Raw genomic sequence first — 13,720 nt, 5'->3', positions numbered from 1 at the left:
GACTCAAATTTTGAAGATGTTTCGGGAGCCTTGTTTGTTTAGAGAGTCGAAACGTATGTACAAAACGGCGTCTGTTTTTTTTTTTATCGGCATTTTCTCGTATTTCACTACGTGCCCAATAAAAGCAGGCTCTATCAGAGGGGGCAATACCCTCTATGCTGCAGTTCGGGCCCTTTCTTGTTTTGTACAGCATTTACCGGGTTTTTTTTTTTTTCAAAAAACACTACAGCTCGTAATTCAGCATACCGTGCATGGTCTCTTTACTGCGCTTCCATCTGTCTTCTTGTTTTTTGCGTGCTACTGGTACTATACTTCTTCGAAACATGCACAGGATGGGGCACAAGCATGTAGTCGAACATTCCAGCCAACATTGTGTCGCCCCATTACAGCACAGCGGCTTGCCCAGGATAGGGACAGATTTAAATACCCGCACGCCCTTTTCTCGCGGACGCAAAGACAGTTTTTCCTTGCTCGCTTTTTTTTTTTTGCTTTTAGTGCTGCGCCAGCGATAATAACCCGCCGTAGGCAACATGCGTAAGGTAAAACTTGTGAAGATAGTGACCCTGCGAAGACCGTGACCTGGGAAACAGTACAGAGCAGGCAATTTGCAGTGTAGTCCACGACATCGCCCCAGATTTTTTGCGCACATCCTCGTTTGCTGAACTGTTTTAGGTGCGTGTGATAAGAATGCCCGAACTCCTGACGCTCAACGCAAAGTGCACTTGTTTACCCCTTGTCAGATACGCGCCAGGATTGCTTATCGCGCACTTGAATGTGTCCTCGCCTCCTCTTGACAACGACCGCTTGCGGTGCACGATTTTTGGCACGCTGCATAACGGTTGCGTCGCCACGCGAGAAACCACCTCTTATCGACTGCCCAAGGGTGGGCTGTTCGAAATAATGCGGTTACCTCGTTTCGGGGTCATTCCTTTGCCAAGCTAATTGCGTGAAGCATTTCACAAGCAGTCAACCGAGAGCATCGTTCGAATTGAGAGTATACGCAGAATGTTGACTATTGGACCATGCATTGTCGACGGCAAATCAGAAAGCACTCTCAAATTCGAATCAGTCAGTTCTTGGAGCTCCCCAAATAGCTGGGGCTAGCCGTTGTGCGAATTACATTGCGCAATATTACAGAAGCGGAGCGTGTGATTGGGAGAGAGTGTAGCGGCGAATAACGACGCGTCTCTTCTTTCCTCCGATGACCGGCGCATGCAGTTGCGCTCTGACCGTAGCAGGTGCCGCGCCCGGCTGCTGCGATACTGGCCGCATTAGAGGGCCCGCGCGCGATCGGGCGACGCGCCGGGAGGGAACAGCCGTAAATGAGGATGCCCGCTGGTCACCCGTTCGTGCGGTCGTCGCTGTGTGTCCGATTCTGTCTGAATGCTCTCTTGTGGAGCTTGTGCTTCGGGTGTGCTTGGTGCATCTTCGAACCGCGGCAACCGGACGCCTTTCGAACGCCGGTGAGTTCATGAATTGTTATGAATATTTTCTGTATTCGACATGGTTGTTTGTGTACGAGTGCGTTGGTTCGAGAAAATATCCGATTATGTGCCTTCAAATAGGGCGATACCCAAGGTCTCTTATCACAATAGTTGCAGCAGGCTCAAAATTTAAGCTAACAAAGAAAACTGTAACGTATCACGCCGAGTAAACTCAACAAGTTTGTGAGCTAAAACGTTCAGTTCATACCGCACTCACAAGGTTGTAGGAAAAAAATGCGCTGCCGAAGTTCAGTATTAGCGGGACCGCACAATCGTGTGGCACATCTCGTTCATTCGAATTTCACTAGTTCGGAACAAAATGTCCGAATCGACCAAATGTCATATTGTCGAAACTGTCGTGAATGCAACGAACAAGAGGTAAATATACGTGAATCCATTTTGCTTTTTTTAGTGTATATCTAAATCCTCTATTCGCTTCGCATAAAAACAGTGTAAATTATGAAATGTTTGTCATTCGTGACTTTCTTCACAATGTAGCTGCGCTGCTCAAGACTCCCGTGTGTTAAGCTGAAACGTGCCCTGAATATCAAGTTTAGTTGTGAAGCAGAGCATAAAGACATGGCACAAAAAAAAGCGAGAGTACTTGTGTGTCTCGTCTTCGTGCGCTACATATCAAGTGAACATGAACTATCACCAACTCGCCCAACGGCCAATGTTACTGTGCTCTGAACCCATCCTCTATTGCGCATCGCGACCACAGACACGCACACGTGCCAGCTTTTTCGCCGGAAAAGTGGCTTGCAAAATATTATTCATCCATCACCATGCAGCAAGACGTTTTAAATTAGCACTTGAGTCATGACTGAAGCTCTTCAACAGATTCGACTGCATTTGAATTTAAGGACTTTGCCTGCACATCAGGTGAAGTCGAAAAGAAATTACTGAGTGCCACATGTGTCATCCACGACACCGTGGTCGCTGAATTAGGACACAACAATAGCGTCCACAAAGTTGCGAATGCACGTGGCCTACACGTCCAGATGCGAAATAAAACTGCGCAGCACCACAACTGCTGATGGATTAACTTGGCTAGATAAATAACAATTGAAATAAAATAAATTGAATTGAAGTTTATTCCGCAACAACATTTTAAAAGAAGGGCTGGTAAAAGCTGTTATAACAGCTTGAGTAGCCCCAATCCACTATTGTACACGGGTTAGCACAGAAGGCATGCGGCTAAGCACAACTAAAAAAAGTACAGTGTGTTTCATAACGTGCTTGAAAACTACTTTAAAGAAACAGAAAAAGGTAGTCACCACATCGCATCATTACACAAAAAGAAATCGTGGTTGCTTTGGTGATATACTAGAAGATAGCAATGATCATACATCGTGAACCAAAACCTATTCAAATAGAATATTTGAGAAAGTTTCACTAATGGTACCGTGGTGATAATTTACGAACTATCAGCTTCAAGAAAGATACGCTTTGTACTAACTACGGCACACAAAAACTAACTTACCAAATTCTCCTCTATTTAATGACCACCCCACTGTGATGACATTATTAGAACAATGTTTCTCCGTTTATGTCTTTAAAAATAAGATACACCCATTTCTCCTAAAAAGGTAAACAGACTTTTATACCTCTTTCGATTCCTCTTCTTATCTTGTGCAACATGCATATGCTGCTCATAGCTCTAATTTTTATTAATTTCTTTTTTATTTTGCCAGCCATTATTGCGCATAAATGCGTTTTAATATTCTTTCTGTGCTAATCACAATTGTGTGCACATTTCTGTCAAATGGATTGATTTCACAATGAAATTGCTAATATTTTATGCTATTGTATACGTTGAATTTTGTTTTGCCTAAATGAATGGAAACATTGGATTGATTACTTTTGATATGTGGGGTTTAACGTCCCCAAACCCTCATATGATTATGAGAGATGCCGTAGTGGAGGGCTCCGGAAATTTCGACCACCTGGGGTTCTTTAACATGCACCCAAATCTGAGTACACGAGCCTACAACATTTCCGCCTCCATCGGAAATGCAGCCGCCGCAGCCGGGATATTAACCCGCGACCTGCGGGTCAGCAGCCGAGTACCTTAGCATCTAGACCACCGCGGCGGGGCATGGAAACACTGGAGACGGGCCAAAAATATTCATTTCGACTTGGGCAAAAGAGTAACAGGTACGTCAATAGGATAGAGGAGGCCTGCTGGTTTGACGAACGGACTTTTCTGCGCTGGCAATCAAGGCACGTCTGAACGTAGTGTTGAACGGCCACCATCAGTCCTGGTCGGTAGTATTTTGAATCACTCTGCACAGCGTACGCTTGTAACCCAAGGGGCCGGGGATTGGTTCATCGTGACATGCCTGTAACAATTCGCTTCTTATAAATGCTGGGGCGTCGAGTAAATAGTCATTTCCGCACGGCATGAAGTTCCTCTTATACAGGACGTCGTTGCGCAAGCAAAATGACGATAGCCCTTTCCGAACAGTCTAAGTAGTACAGCTAAAGTGCCACCCTCCAAAAAACAAATTATGGGTTCTAGTTCCGGGTCGTCTCGTTGCAGCTGTGCGACAGTAGCCGTGTTTACAACTCTTACAAAGGCTGTATCACCATCTTCTGCCAATGCAGGTTCGTATGGCGCACAAAAAAGGCAATCGGCGTCTGAATGTCGCTTCCTTGATCTGTAGACCACAGGCATGTCAAATTCTTGAAGCTCATTTAAGGTCATTTAAGTTCGTGAGCCAGCAAAGGGGGTAATGATCACTGACAACAATCAAGGACACCCACACAGATATGGCCGGAATTTTATAACCGCTCAAACCACCGGAAGGAACTCTTTTTTCGTGGTGAAAGAACTGTCTTCCGCGCGTCAAAGAGTCCTGCTCACGTAATCGGTTACTCGTCCTGCGCCATCCCGCCACTGCACGAGTACAGCTCCTAAACCGACATAGATGGCGCTGGTGGGCACTGTTCTTGGGCCATCATCATCAATGCGTCCGAGGACTGGTGGATTTTGGAGACACTGCCGCAGCTCGTTCAAGGCTTTTTGCTGTTCACCATTCCACACGAATGTGACATCTATCCTGGTGAGGCGTGTTAACGGCGATGCAATGCGTGAGAAGTTCCCAATGAAGGGTCGATAGTAAGCGCAGAGCCCTAAAATCGTCGGGCTACCTTTTTGTCAGATGGCACTGAAAAGTGTGCAATGGCAGATATTAAACACGATAGTCTTTCTTGGGGCCCTTCGACGCAAAAGTTTTGGTCTGTCTGTCTCTCTGTACATTTGTCTGTTTGTCCGCCCTTAACGGTACCCTAAACTGCACCAAAGTGGCCAAAGAATACTCCAAACGGCCGACCCATTCACAGTACCCACCAATATTGCTCAAGATTCAGTGTTGATACTGGTGCGATTGCCAATTAAAACCAATTATTGCGCTTATCTGAGGCACCATAACAACACGTCGATATTCTGTATGTGTGTCTCTTACTAGAAAAGGCCGTAATTCTAAGAACCGCAGCGTTTGTGACGTTGCGCTGACCATGCAACGCTTGCATGAAATGGCAAGTGTTTACAACGCTTTGCTAAGATGGCGTGGTGGTGGCACCTACCTATCGCATCGCGTTCTACACTTTATCACCTCCGAGACGGGCACACAGGCGCGCGTGCTTCGTTTTCCAAGATAACTGCCGGATAGCGCTCATGTCTCACGTGTGACGTGACTTAATGTGCTCGTTCGCCTCCGCTGCATGCTCGAGGCACTATAACGCAGCACCTGCACAATATCATTCACCGATGTTCTTGCACAGAACATCAAATAAACGTTTTGTTCACTCTCTCCCGACGCAAGACTATCGTTTTGCTACGACATTTGCACTGTAACATGCAGATATATATCTATAGGGCCTATTTTTTTTTGGGGGGGGGGGGGAAATCAGGCCACACTTCTTCATTGATGACAACATTCACAAAAAACAAAAGCTCTTCGAAGCCAAAGTGGCCTTTTTTCCAGCTTGAGTGTTAGTCCAGCGAAACGGATAGCTTAAAATACTGAGGGCAGTCGCTTGACGTGTTCGTCTAATGCGGCCGAGGATACGACGACGTCTTCTAAACGCACCAAGCAGGTCTGCTAGTAGGATGTCCATTAGCTGCTGAGACGTTGCCGGTGCTGAGCACAAGCCAAATGGAAGTACCTTGAAATTAGGAAATCAATCAGGTGTCACGGAAGCTGTTTTTTCCCGTTCTCATTCATCGCCTTCAATCTGCCATTACCCACTCCTTAAGTTCATCGACGAGAAATAGCGTGCTCGGAGTAGTAGATCGAGTGAATTCTTTATACGTGGAAGGGGGTAAGCATCTTTTTTGCGACCTGATTCATCTTGCGGTAATTCACGCAGAAACGTAAGGTGCCGTCTTTTTTTCTTCACTAACACAACCGGCGAAGCCCAAGGGCTTTTCGGCGGCTGAATAACGTCATCTTCAAGCGTCTTTCATACCTGGTTTTCGATGGCTCCTTGTTTCCTCGTAGCTACCCGGTACGGGTTTTGCCTGAGGGTTATGCCATCAGTCATGTCATCGGTTTTAATTCGATGGTTCGTCAGTGGCGTTTCACGAACTCTGGACGTCGAAGAGAAAATTTGTTCAAACTGGTTTATAGGCTGCAAGATACTTTGCTTCTGCGCCGGCAGCAAACTTGAGCCATTATCAACGGATAGAGGTACGAGTGGCAGGTCAGTTGAATTATCTTGTTCAAGAGTTTGGCAGTGTGTCATCTTGGCGAGCTTATCCATGTACGCGGCTGCCATATCCCTCATTAAATGTTGGCGCTCAGACCTGGAGTTGCTAGCAAGGACTTGCGTATGTCCACATTTTATGCTGACGACGCCTCTTGTGATAGATAAAGCATGGCTGAATAGCAGTGTCAGTATTTCTTCGGCGATGTCCTAAGAATTGCTTGAAGTGTCACATGTCACAGCTACAAGTTCGCTTGACCGCAGTGGAATGGTCACGTCACCGTCAAAGACGCGCAGAGGTTTACGTCGCTGCTCTGTACAGGACCTATCCTAAACGTGACCTGTAGCCATCCAAAATGTAAACAATCTCTCGGGAATGTTGATAACGGCACCGTATTCACGCAGGAAGACCATGCCTAACATCAGGTCTTTGCAGCACTCAGCTGAAATTACGAAAGTAGCAACGAAATTGGAACTGCCGGTGATAATTCGAGTGGTACATTTGCCCCTCGGCGTCACCAGTTCACCCCCTGCGGTTATGTTCGGGCCCGCCCATATTGTTCTGACTTTAGGCAGTCGGTGAGTTTACGGCTGATAATACAGAAGTCCGCACCAATATCTCTAAGTTCTGTTATACTGGGCGTCCGTCAATGTAAATGTGTAGGTTGGCGCTTAAGACTTTCATTGATGTCGGTGAAGTTCTATCGTCCTTCGTATCGTCCGTCGTACGATCCGTGTATAATCCGTCGTATCGTCGTATCACGTCGTAGTGAAGATGTTGTGGGTGTGCTAGCATCTCGACGGGCGGCAACCTTCCCCACAAGGATCGCTGCTGTTAGCTTTGTCGATGGGGCCTAGGGTATCCGCCACGGACCACCTCGGCGTAACTGTGGTGCTGCTTCAATTAGGGGCAGGTGAAGGAGAGTGGCGCCGACGATATAGCACATCGGGTGGCGGTGCTTGAGGGCCTGCACTGCTGTCACGGCGGTTATCAAGATAAGCACGAGGAGAGGTTTGTAGAATGTTCTGGTGTCTGTCGTCATGGTATGGGCAAATGCAGAAAACACGGCCAGCTTCTCGACAATGGAAGCAAAATGGTCGATGGTCGACGGTACTCCGCAAGTCCGTCTAACGAGTGAATGGTCGACTGGTGGTCATCCTTTGCGACCTATATGCAGATGTCGGTGGAGGTTACAGCGGATGCGTTTGCGTAAGCACGTTAGACTGTGAATACGTCGGCGGTGAATTCGAAGCTCTATCGGAACCACAGCTCATTGTAAGGCCCTTGGCTGACGTTGCAAAGCCAGTAGCCTGAATGGCGCTGTGGGTACGAGATTGAAATATATATATATATATATATATATATATATATATATATATATATATATTATGAGACCACGTCCGGTATACGGCAGCAACCAGGTTATCCTTTTTTAATCCAGACGCACGAGCCAGAGAGCCAGCCCGCGTGACATATGATGATGATCACTACAATGGTTTGGTCATACAGATGAAGATGAAGTACATAGTCAGCGCTCACACTATTTTCCCCCCTTCGCGAAAGAGGGCAGCAAGTTAGAAAGGGTTGGGACGCCGAATATATCGTTTCAGTCGAGAGACGTGGGCGATCTCGGTGTCGTGGCGACGACGATCAGAAGCCGCGTTGGCAGGAGCAACGCGATAGTTGACTTCAGATGTTGGTTCCAGGACGGTGTATGGACCAAGATACCGGTGAAGGAATTTTTCGCAGAGCCCAGGTACACGAACAGGTGTCCACAAAAGGACTTCGTCGCCTGGGCGGAACACAACAACTCGACGCTTCGAATCAAGGTCGATTTTTCTCTTGTCCTGAATGGTAGCAGTGTTGGCACGGGCGATTTCACGGCAGCGGGCGACGCGAGCGGCGAACTCTTCCGGGAGAGATGAAGATGGATTGGAAGATGTGGACAAAAAGGTGGTGTCCAGAACAAAGGTCGGCACACTGCCATACACGAGAAAAAAAGGGCTGAAATTCGTTGTACGCTGTATGGCAGTGTTATATGCGAACGTGACAAAAGGAAGTATTCTGTCCCAGTTTTTGTGATCTGGTTGCACGTACGTAGAGATCATGTCAGACAAAGTTCGGTGAAAACGCTCAGTCAGACCATTAGTTTCTGGGTGATACGCTGATGTGGTCTTGTGGATGGTGTTAGAGGCCTTTAAGACTTCAGCAAGGACATGTGAAAGAAATGTCTTGCCATGGTCACTAAGGAGCACACGCGGTGCGCCATGTCGTAAAATAATGGCGCGAAGGAAAAAATTGGCTACTTCAGAGGTAGCACCAGATGAAAGAGCTGCCGTCTCCGCGTAGCGAGTAAGGTGGTCTATGGCAGTAACAATCCAACGGTGAGCGGCTGGCGTAAGCGGAAGAGGTCCGTATAAGTCTATTCCCACAAATCAAAGGGAGTGGACGGGCACGGCAGTGGTTGCAGTGGCCCCGCGGGATGGGACGTGGTACGTTTTCGGTGCTGGCATGACGCGCAGGAAGGGACGTACTTGGCGACAGAAGTGGAGAGGCCAGGCCAAAAGCAGCGAGTCCTGAGGTGGTCGTAGGTCTTGTGGAACCCTAAGTGGCCAGTTGTCGCATCGTCATGAAACGCTTGTAGAACTTCCAGACGAAGTGAGCGAGGAATGACGGGAATCCATTGGTTACCGAGAGGATGGTAAATTTGCCGACATAATGTTCCCTCTTGAAGCTTGAAACGGGCAAGTTGTCGTCTTAGGCGGCTGTTTGGAGCACGCGATAAGCCAGTGAGCCGATCGATGATTGTGCGGCAGTAGGTATCGGCATGTTGGAGCGAGGCGAGATCTGTGGACGAAAGAAGGTCCGCCGAGGCAACTAACTGTTTCGAAGGAGCAGCCGTCTGTTTGGTCACTTTGGCGGGCGGTGACGAACAGATGGAAGGTGACACTTCGGCGCTTTGCGAGAGCGGGCAACGGGACAAAGCGTCGGCATCTTGGTGCTCTCGGCCTGACCTATATGTGACGCTGTAGTCATACTCTCGCAATCGTAGTACCCAACGGCCAAGGCGTCCCGACAAATTTTTGAGAGACGATAACCAACACAGAGCATGATGGTCAGTCACTATTGTGAAATGCCGGCCGAATAAGTAAGCACGAAACTTTTGAATGGACCACACGATGGCGAGACATTCTTGCTCAGTGATGCTGTAGTTTCGCTCAGCAGGTGACAGAGTACGGCTCGCGTAGGCCACGACTTGTTCTTCGGAAGCGTGGTTCCGCTGAAGAAGGACAGCACCGATGCCAAGTCCACTTGCGTCAGTGTGTAGCACAGTAGGTGCTGCAGGGTCGAAATAGCGAAGCACTGGCCGTGATGTGAGGCATCGCTTGAGGGTGTCAAAAGTGGCTTCGCAGTCATCCGACCAGACAAAAGGTGCACTCGTGGTCAGAAGTTTGTGCAGAGGAGCCGCAATAGTAGCAAAATCACGTACAAAGCGGCGGAAATACGACGCTAAGCCTAGGAAGCTGCGGAGGTCTTTCTGTGTGGTTGGTGTAGGAAAGTGCCGTACCGCGGCAACCTTGTCGGTATCGGGCTCAACGCCATGTTTACTGACGACGTCACCTATAACCTTGATGCTGTGACTGGCAAACCAACACTTCTTAGTGTTGAGCTGGAGACCGGCCTTAGCTAAACATGTGAGGACTTCGTCTAGCCGTTCCAGGTGCTGTGAGAAGCTCGACGAAAAAATGACAATGTCGTCCAGGTAGCAAAGGCAGGGCTTCTATTTTAATCCCCGCAGTACCGTGTCTATCATCCGTTCGATTGTGGCTGGGGCATTACATAGGTTGAAAGGCAATACATTGAATTCAAAGAGCCCATCTGGTGTAGCGAACGCAGTCTTCACTTTATCAGACTCGTGCATTGAAATCTGCCAATAACCGGAGCGCAAGTCGAGACTTGAAAAGTACTCGGCACCTTGTAAAGTATCAAGAGCATCGTCAATGCGAGGCATTGGGTAGACGTCCTTACGAGTGATTTTGTTGAGTGATCTGTAATCAATGCAAAACCGTACCGAGCCATCCTTTTTTTTCACTAGTACGACAAGAGAAGGCCATGCGCTTGTCGAAGGCCTGATGACGTTGCGCGCGAGCATGTCGTTGACTTGTTCTTTTATAAGCTTGCACTCAGAAGCCGACACACGGTAAGGGCGGCGGCGAATCACACGGGATCCGTCGGTGTCGATACGATGGGCGGTCACTGTTGTTTGACCCAGACCTTCGGAACAAACGTCAAAGCAAGTTTTGTGCTTCATTAATAACGCTAGCAAGGCATCAGTTTGCGTTGGGTTGAGATGTTCACACAAAGTGACCTTGAGAGCAGGAAATGCATCTTCCGCTGGCATACACTTTGAGAATGACGAAGCAGATGAACCAGTGACGACACAAAGCGGTGCTTCTTCGGTAATGCTGACAACAGTGGTCCCCTCAGGCAGAAGAAGTGGTTCTGGCGTCGTGTTGCAGGCCGTGATGCTTGAATAACCACGGGAGAACCGCACTAAACAAGATGCGATGGTGATCCCTCGAAAAATGCAGCGCTGGCAAGGAGTAACCACAGCGTCACCATCTAGAATGTCTCGTGACTTGATCGTAAGGACACGTTCTCGTCCGGGAGGCAGGAGGAAATCCGCCGCTGCCACAAGGTTGGGCGACGAAAAGTCGGCAGCAGAAGAAAGCTCAGTGTCCGTAATACGAATGAGGGGCCGACCACACGAAATTACAGCAGACGCCGCTGACAAGAAGTCCCAGCCTAAGATTATCTGATGAGCGCACGAAGACAGCACAGCCAATTGTGTGTGATGACGGATTCCATCGATGAGAATACGAGCAGTGCACAACCCGGTCGGGCGAATTGGACTGTTATTAGCACCGCATAACATGGGACCGGCATAAGGAGTTTGCACTTTACGCAGGCGAAAACACAATTCACGATCAATTACCGAAATTGCGGCTCCTGTGTCTTAAGGGCGTTAACAAAAACACCTTCCACAGAAACAAGCAGTAAATTAGCTGGACGAGACGGAAGAGTTGTAGCGTTCCGACGACAAGCAGTTTCCCCTCAAAAAACTGCACCTTCTAGTTTTCCGAGTCCCGAGAAATCGGAGCGGGACGCAAGTATGATGACGTACGCCGAAACGGTGACGGAGAACGGCGGCGAGATGAACGAGAAGGATGAGGCCCAGCATGAGACCGTGGAGGGGAGGGCGACTGACGGGAGGTGGATGGATACGGTGCGGGATCGTATTCATCGGGTCTCGGGGAAAAGTCTCTCTCGTAAGCTGAGTAACCACGTCGTTCATCCTGCTGACGGCGGCGGCAGAAACGGGATATATGACCCCTTATGCCACAGTAGAAGCAGATGGGGCGGGGAGGACGCCATGTAGAATAGTGGTGTGGCCTTGGCGCTTGCGTTGTCATCGCAGCCACATGGTCGCATCCGACGTCCGCAGGCATGGTTGGAACTGGTGCAGGGGCCCGCGATGCAACTTGTGCGTACGAAGGCACTGGAAAGCGCACAAGAGACGGGGCATGTGCAGCGCTTGTCATTGATGCCAGTTCGTCCTTGATTATCTCTCGCAGGTTGGGAGGAGGTGTGTGGACAGACGCAACGGTAGGGTTGCCTGGAATAAGGCCGTGAAGTTCTTCTCTGACAATTGTGCGGATAAGGGCCCGCACTTCATGCTCTTTGGTAAAGCGAGCGTCGCAGGAGGCGTGTGGAAGGCGCGTGGAATGAAGCGAGTCCAGGCGTTGGCATGTAGTGATGACGTCCCGGACGGTAGTCGGATTCTGAATCACGAGAGCATTGAAGGCCACAGAGTTGATACCTTTCAGTAGATGTCGGATGCGATCGGCCTCCGTCATGTCATTTTGTGCTCGGTGACAGAGAGCCAGAATATCTTCAATGTAGGACGTATACGATTCGTCGTCCCCTTGGATGCGGGTTGCGAGCTTCTGTTTCGCTACTACAGAACATCCTGCAGACGTGCCAAATACCTGACGGAGATGCCCCGTGAAGGCCGACCAATTGGAGAAGTCGCTCTCGTGGTTGTAATACCAGATTTTAGCAGCGCCATCGAGGTAAAAAGGAACGTAGCGCAGTTTGTGCGCCCCGTCCCAATAATTACAAACGCTGGTTCGATCATAACTGTCGAGCCATTCTTCGACGTCTTCGTTGCGAAGGCCGGAAAATACCGGAGGGTCTCGATGAGAGGTACTCACGGTGTAGTGAAGCCTAAGTGGCTGAGAAGGAGTGGTTGCAGCAGCGGGCGGGTTGGGTTCTGCCATCGCTGTTGCTTGAGGGCACAACCGTCGACCAGACTGGAGCTCCAGAGGTGACAAGTGGAGCAGGAGGACGTGGGAACCAAAGCACGCTTAACCATTTATGAGACCACGTCCGGTATACGGCAGAAACCAGGTTATCCTTTTTTAATCCAGACGCACGAGCCAGAGAGCCAGCCCGCGTGACATACGATGATGATCACTACAATGGTTTGGTCATACAGATGAAGATGAAGTACATAGTCAGTGCTCAATATATATATATATATATATATATATATATATATATATATATATTGTGACGACGAAGACCGAAACTGGCACTCTGGCAAAGACGCGCATGCTAGGCGAGCGAGGAAGAAGAGGCAGAATAAGAACAGCTGGCCCAGGATCGGAAGTTGTCTCTTGTTCTCTGTCTCGCTCATCACAATGGCGCAGCCGACGAAGCAGAAGTCTTACGTCCCGGCTTCGTCATCCAGGACAGCCGCAATAAGCGCCACTTGAGGACGGCGTCAAGACCTCCTCGGCAGCTGTTCACCTGCCGCAACTGCCACCACCATTCGGGGATGGCGTCAAGGCCTCCTCGGCAGCTGCAGTACACGTTACCGGTACCATTTCACAAGGACACCATCCACGCGTCCTTGGCTATGGATTCTGCCGTCAGCGAAAGCCGACAAGTGAACCCTCTCCGGCAAGCCACCGGTACGTGTCTTCGTGGTTCGTCGGCAGTGCGGGCTTCTCCATCGAGGAACGCCGTTCACGCTTCCTTCGCAATGGGGTCGCACCCGCCGCTTCACCTACACTTGAAACCACCAGTGGACGGCGTCCAGGCCTCCCCTGGGGTTGTAGGGCATGGCCTCATTGACACCCTGCCACCTTTTCGCGGCAGGGATCCACACCGGCTCCTGTCCTTTGGGAATTCCGCCCACGCTTCCCATGGCCTACATTCCCGTTGCCGCACTCTTTCAACATACGAGCTACCAGGTAACGTCGTCCAGGCTTCTCTGCTCGTCAACCTCACCGGTGTGAGTGCTGCAACCGCTACTCATTCGAAGACCATGATCACCAACGCTTCGGACTTCACAAACAATAGCGCCGCGAACCTGCGGCGTACCATCGCGCTACTCCGCGTCTAGACTGACGAATTGACCGCGTAAATCTCCGAGCGAGCTTCTACAATGTTGCCAGAA

At 49.4% G+C, this 13,720-nt stretch overlaps 1 protein-coding gene across 3 annotated transcripts in view; it reads left to right on the top strand.

Annotated features, from left to right (window-relative positions):
- Positions 1-825: 825 nt before the first annotated feature.
- Positions 826-13,720, top strand: part of LOC119164563 (lipase member J) — a 60,151-nt gene continuing 47,256 nt past the window's right edge. For 2 of the 3 annotated variants that reach the window (XM_075872556.1, XM_075872554.1), the window contains exon 1: positions 827-1,463. In XM_075872556.1, coding sequence (XP_075728671.1) covers positions 1,202-1,463 — 262 coding nt within the window. In that variant the 5' untranslated portion in view covers positions 827-1,201. Of the gene's footprint in view, positions 1,464-13,720 lie in introns of all 3 variants that reach the window. The other variant, XM_075872555.1, reaches the window with a different exon arrangement.

The sequence above is a fragment of the Rhipicephalus microplus genome, chromosome 8, assembly GCF_043290135.1.
Source record: "Rhipicephalus microplus isolate Deutch F79 chromosome 8, USDA_Rmic, whole genome shotgun sequence".
NCBI lineage: Eukaryota > Metazoa > Arthropoda > Arachnida > Ixodida > Ixodidae > Rhipicephalus > Rhipicephalus microplus.
The sequence above is the reverse complement of the archived record's forward strand: the minus strand, read 5'-3'. Positions and strand labels throughout refer to the sequence as shown.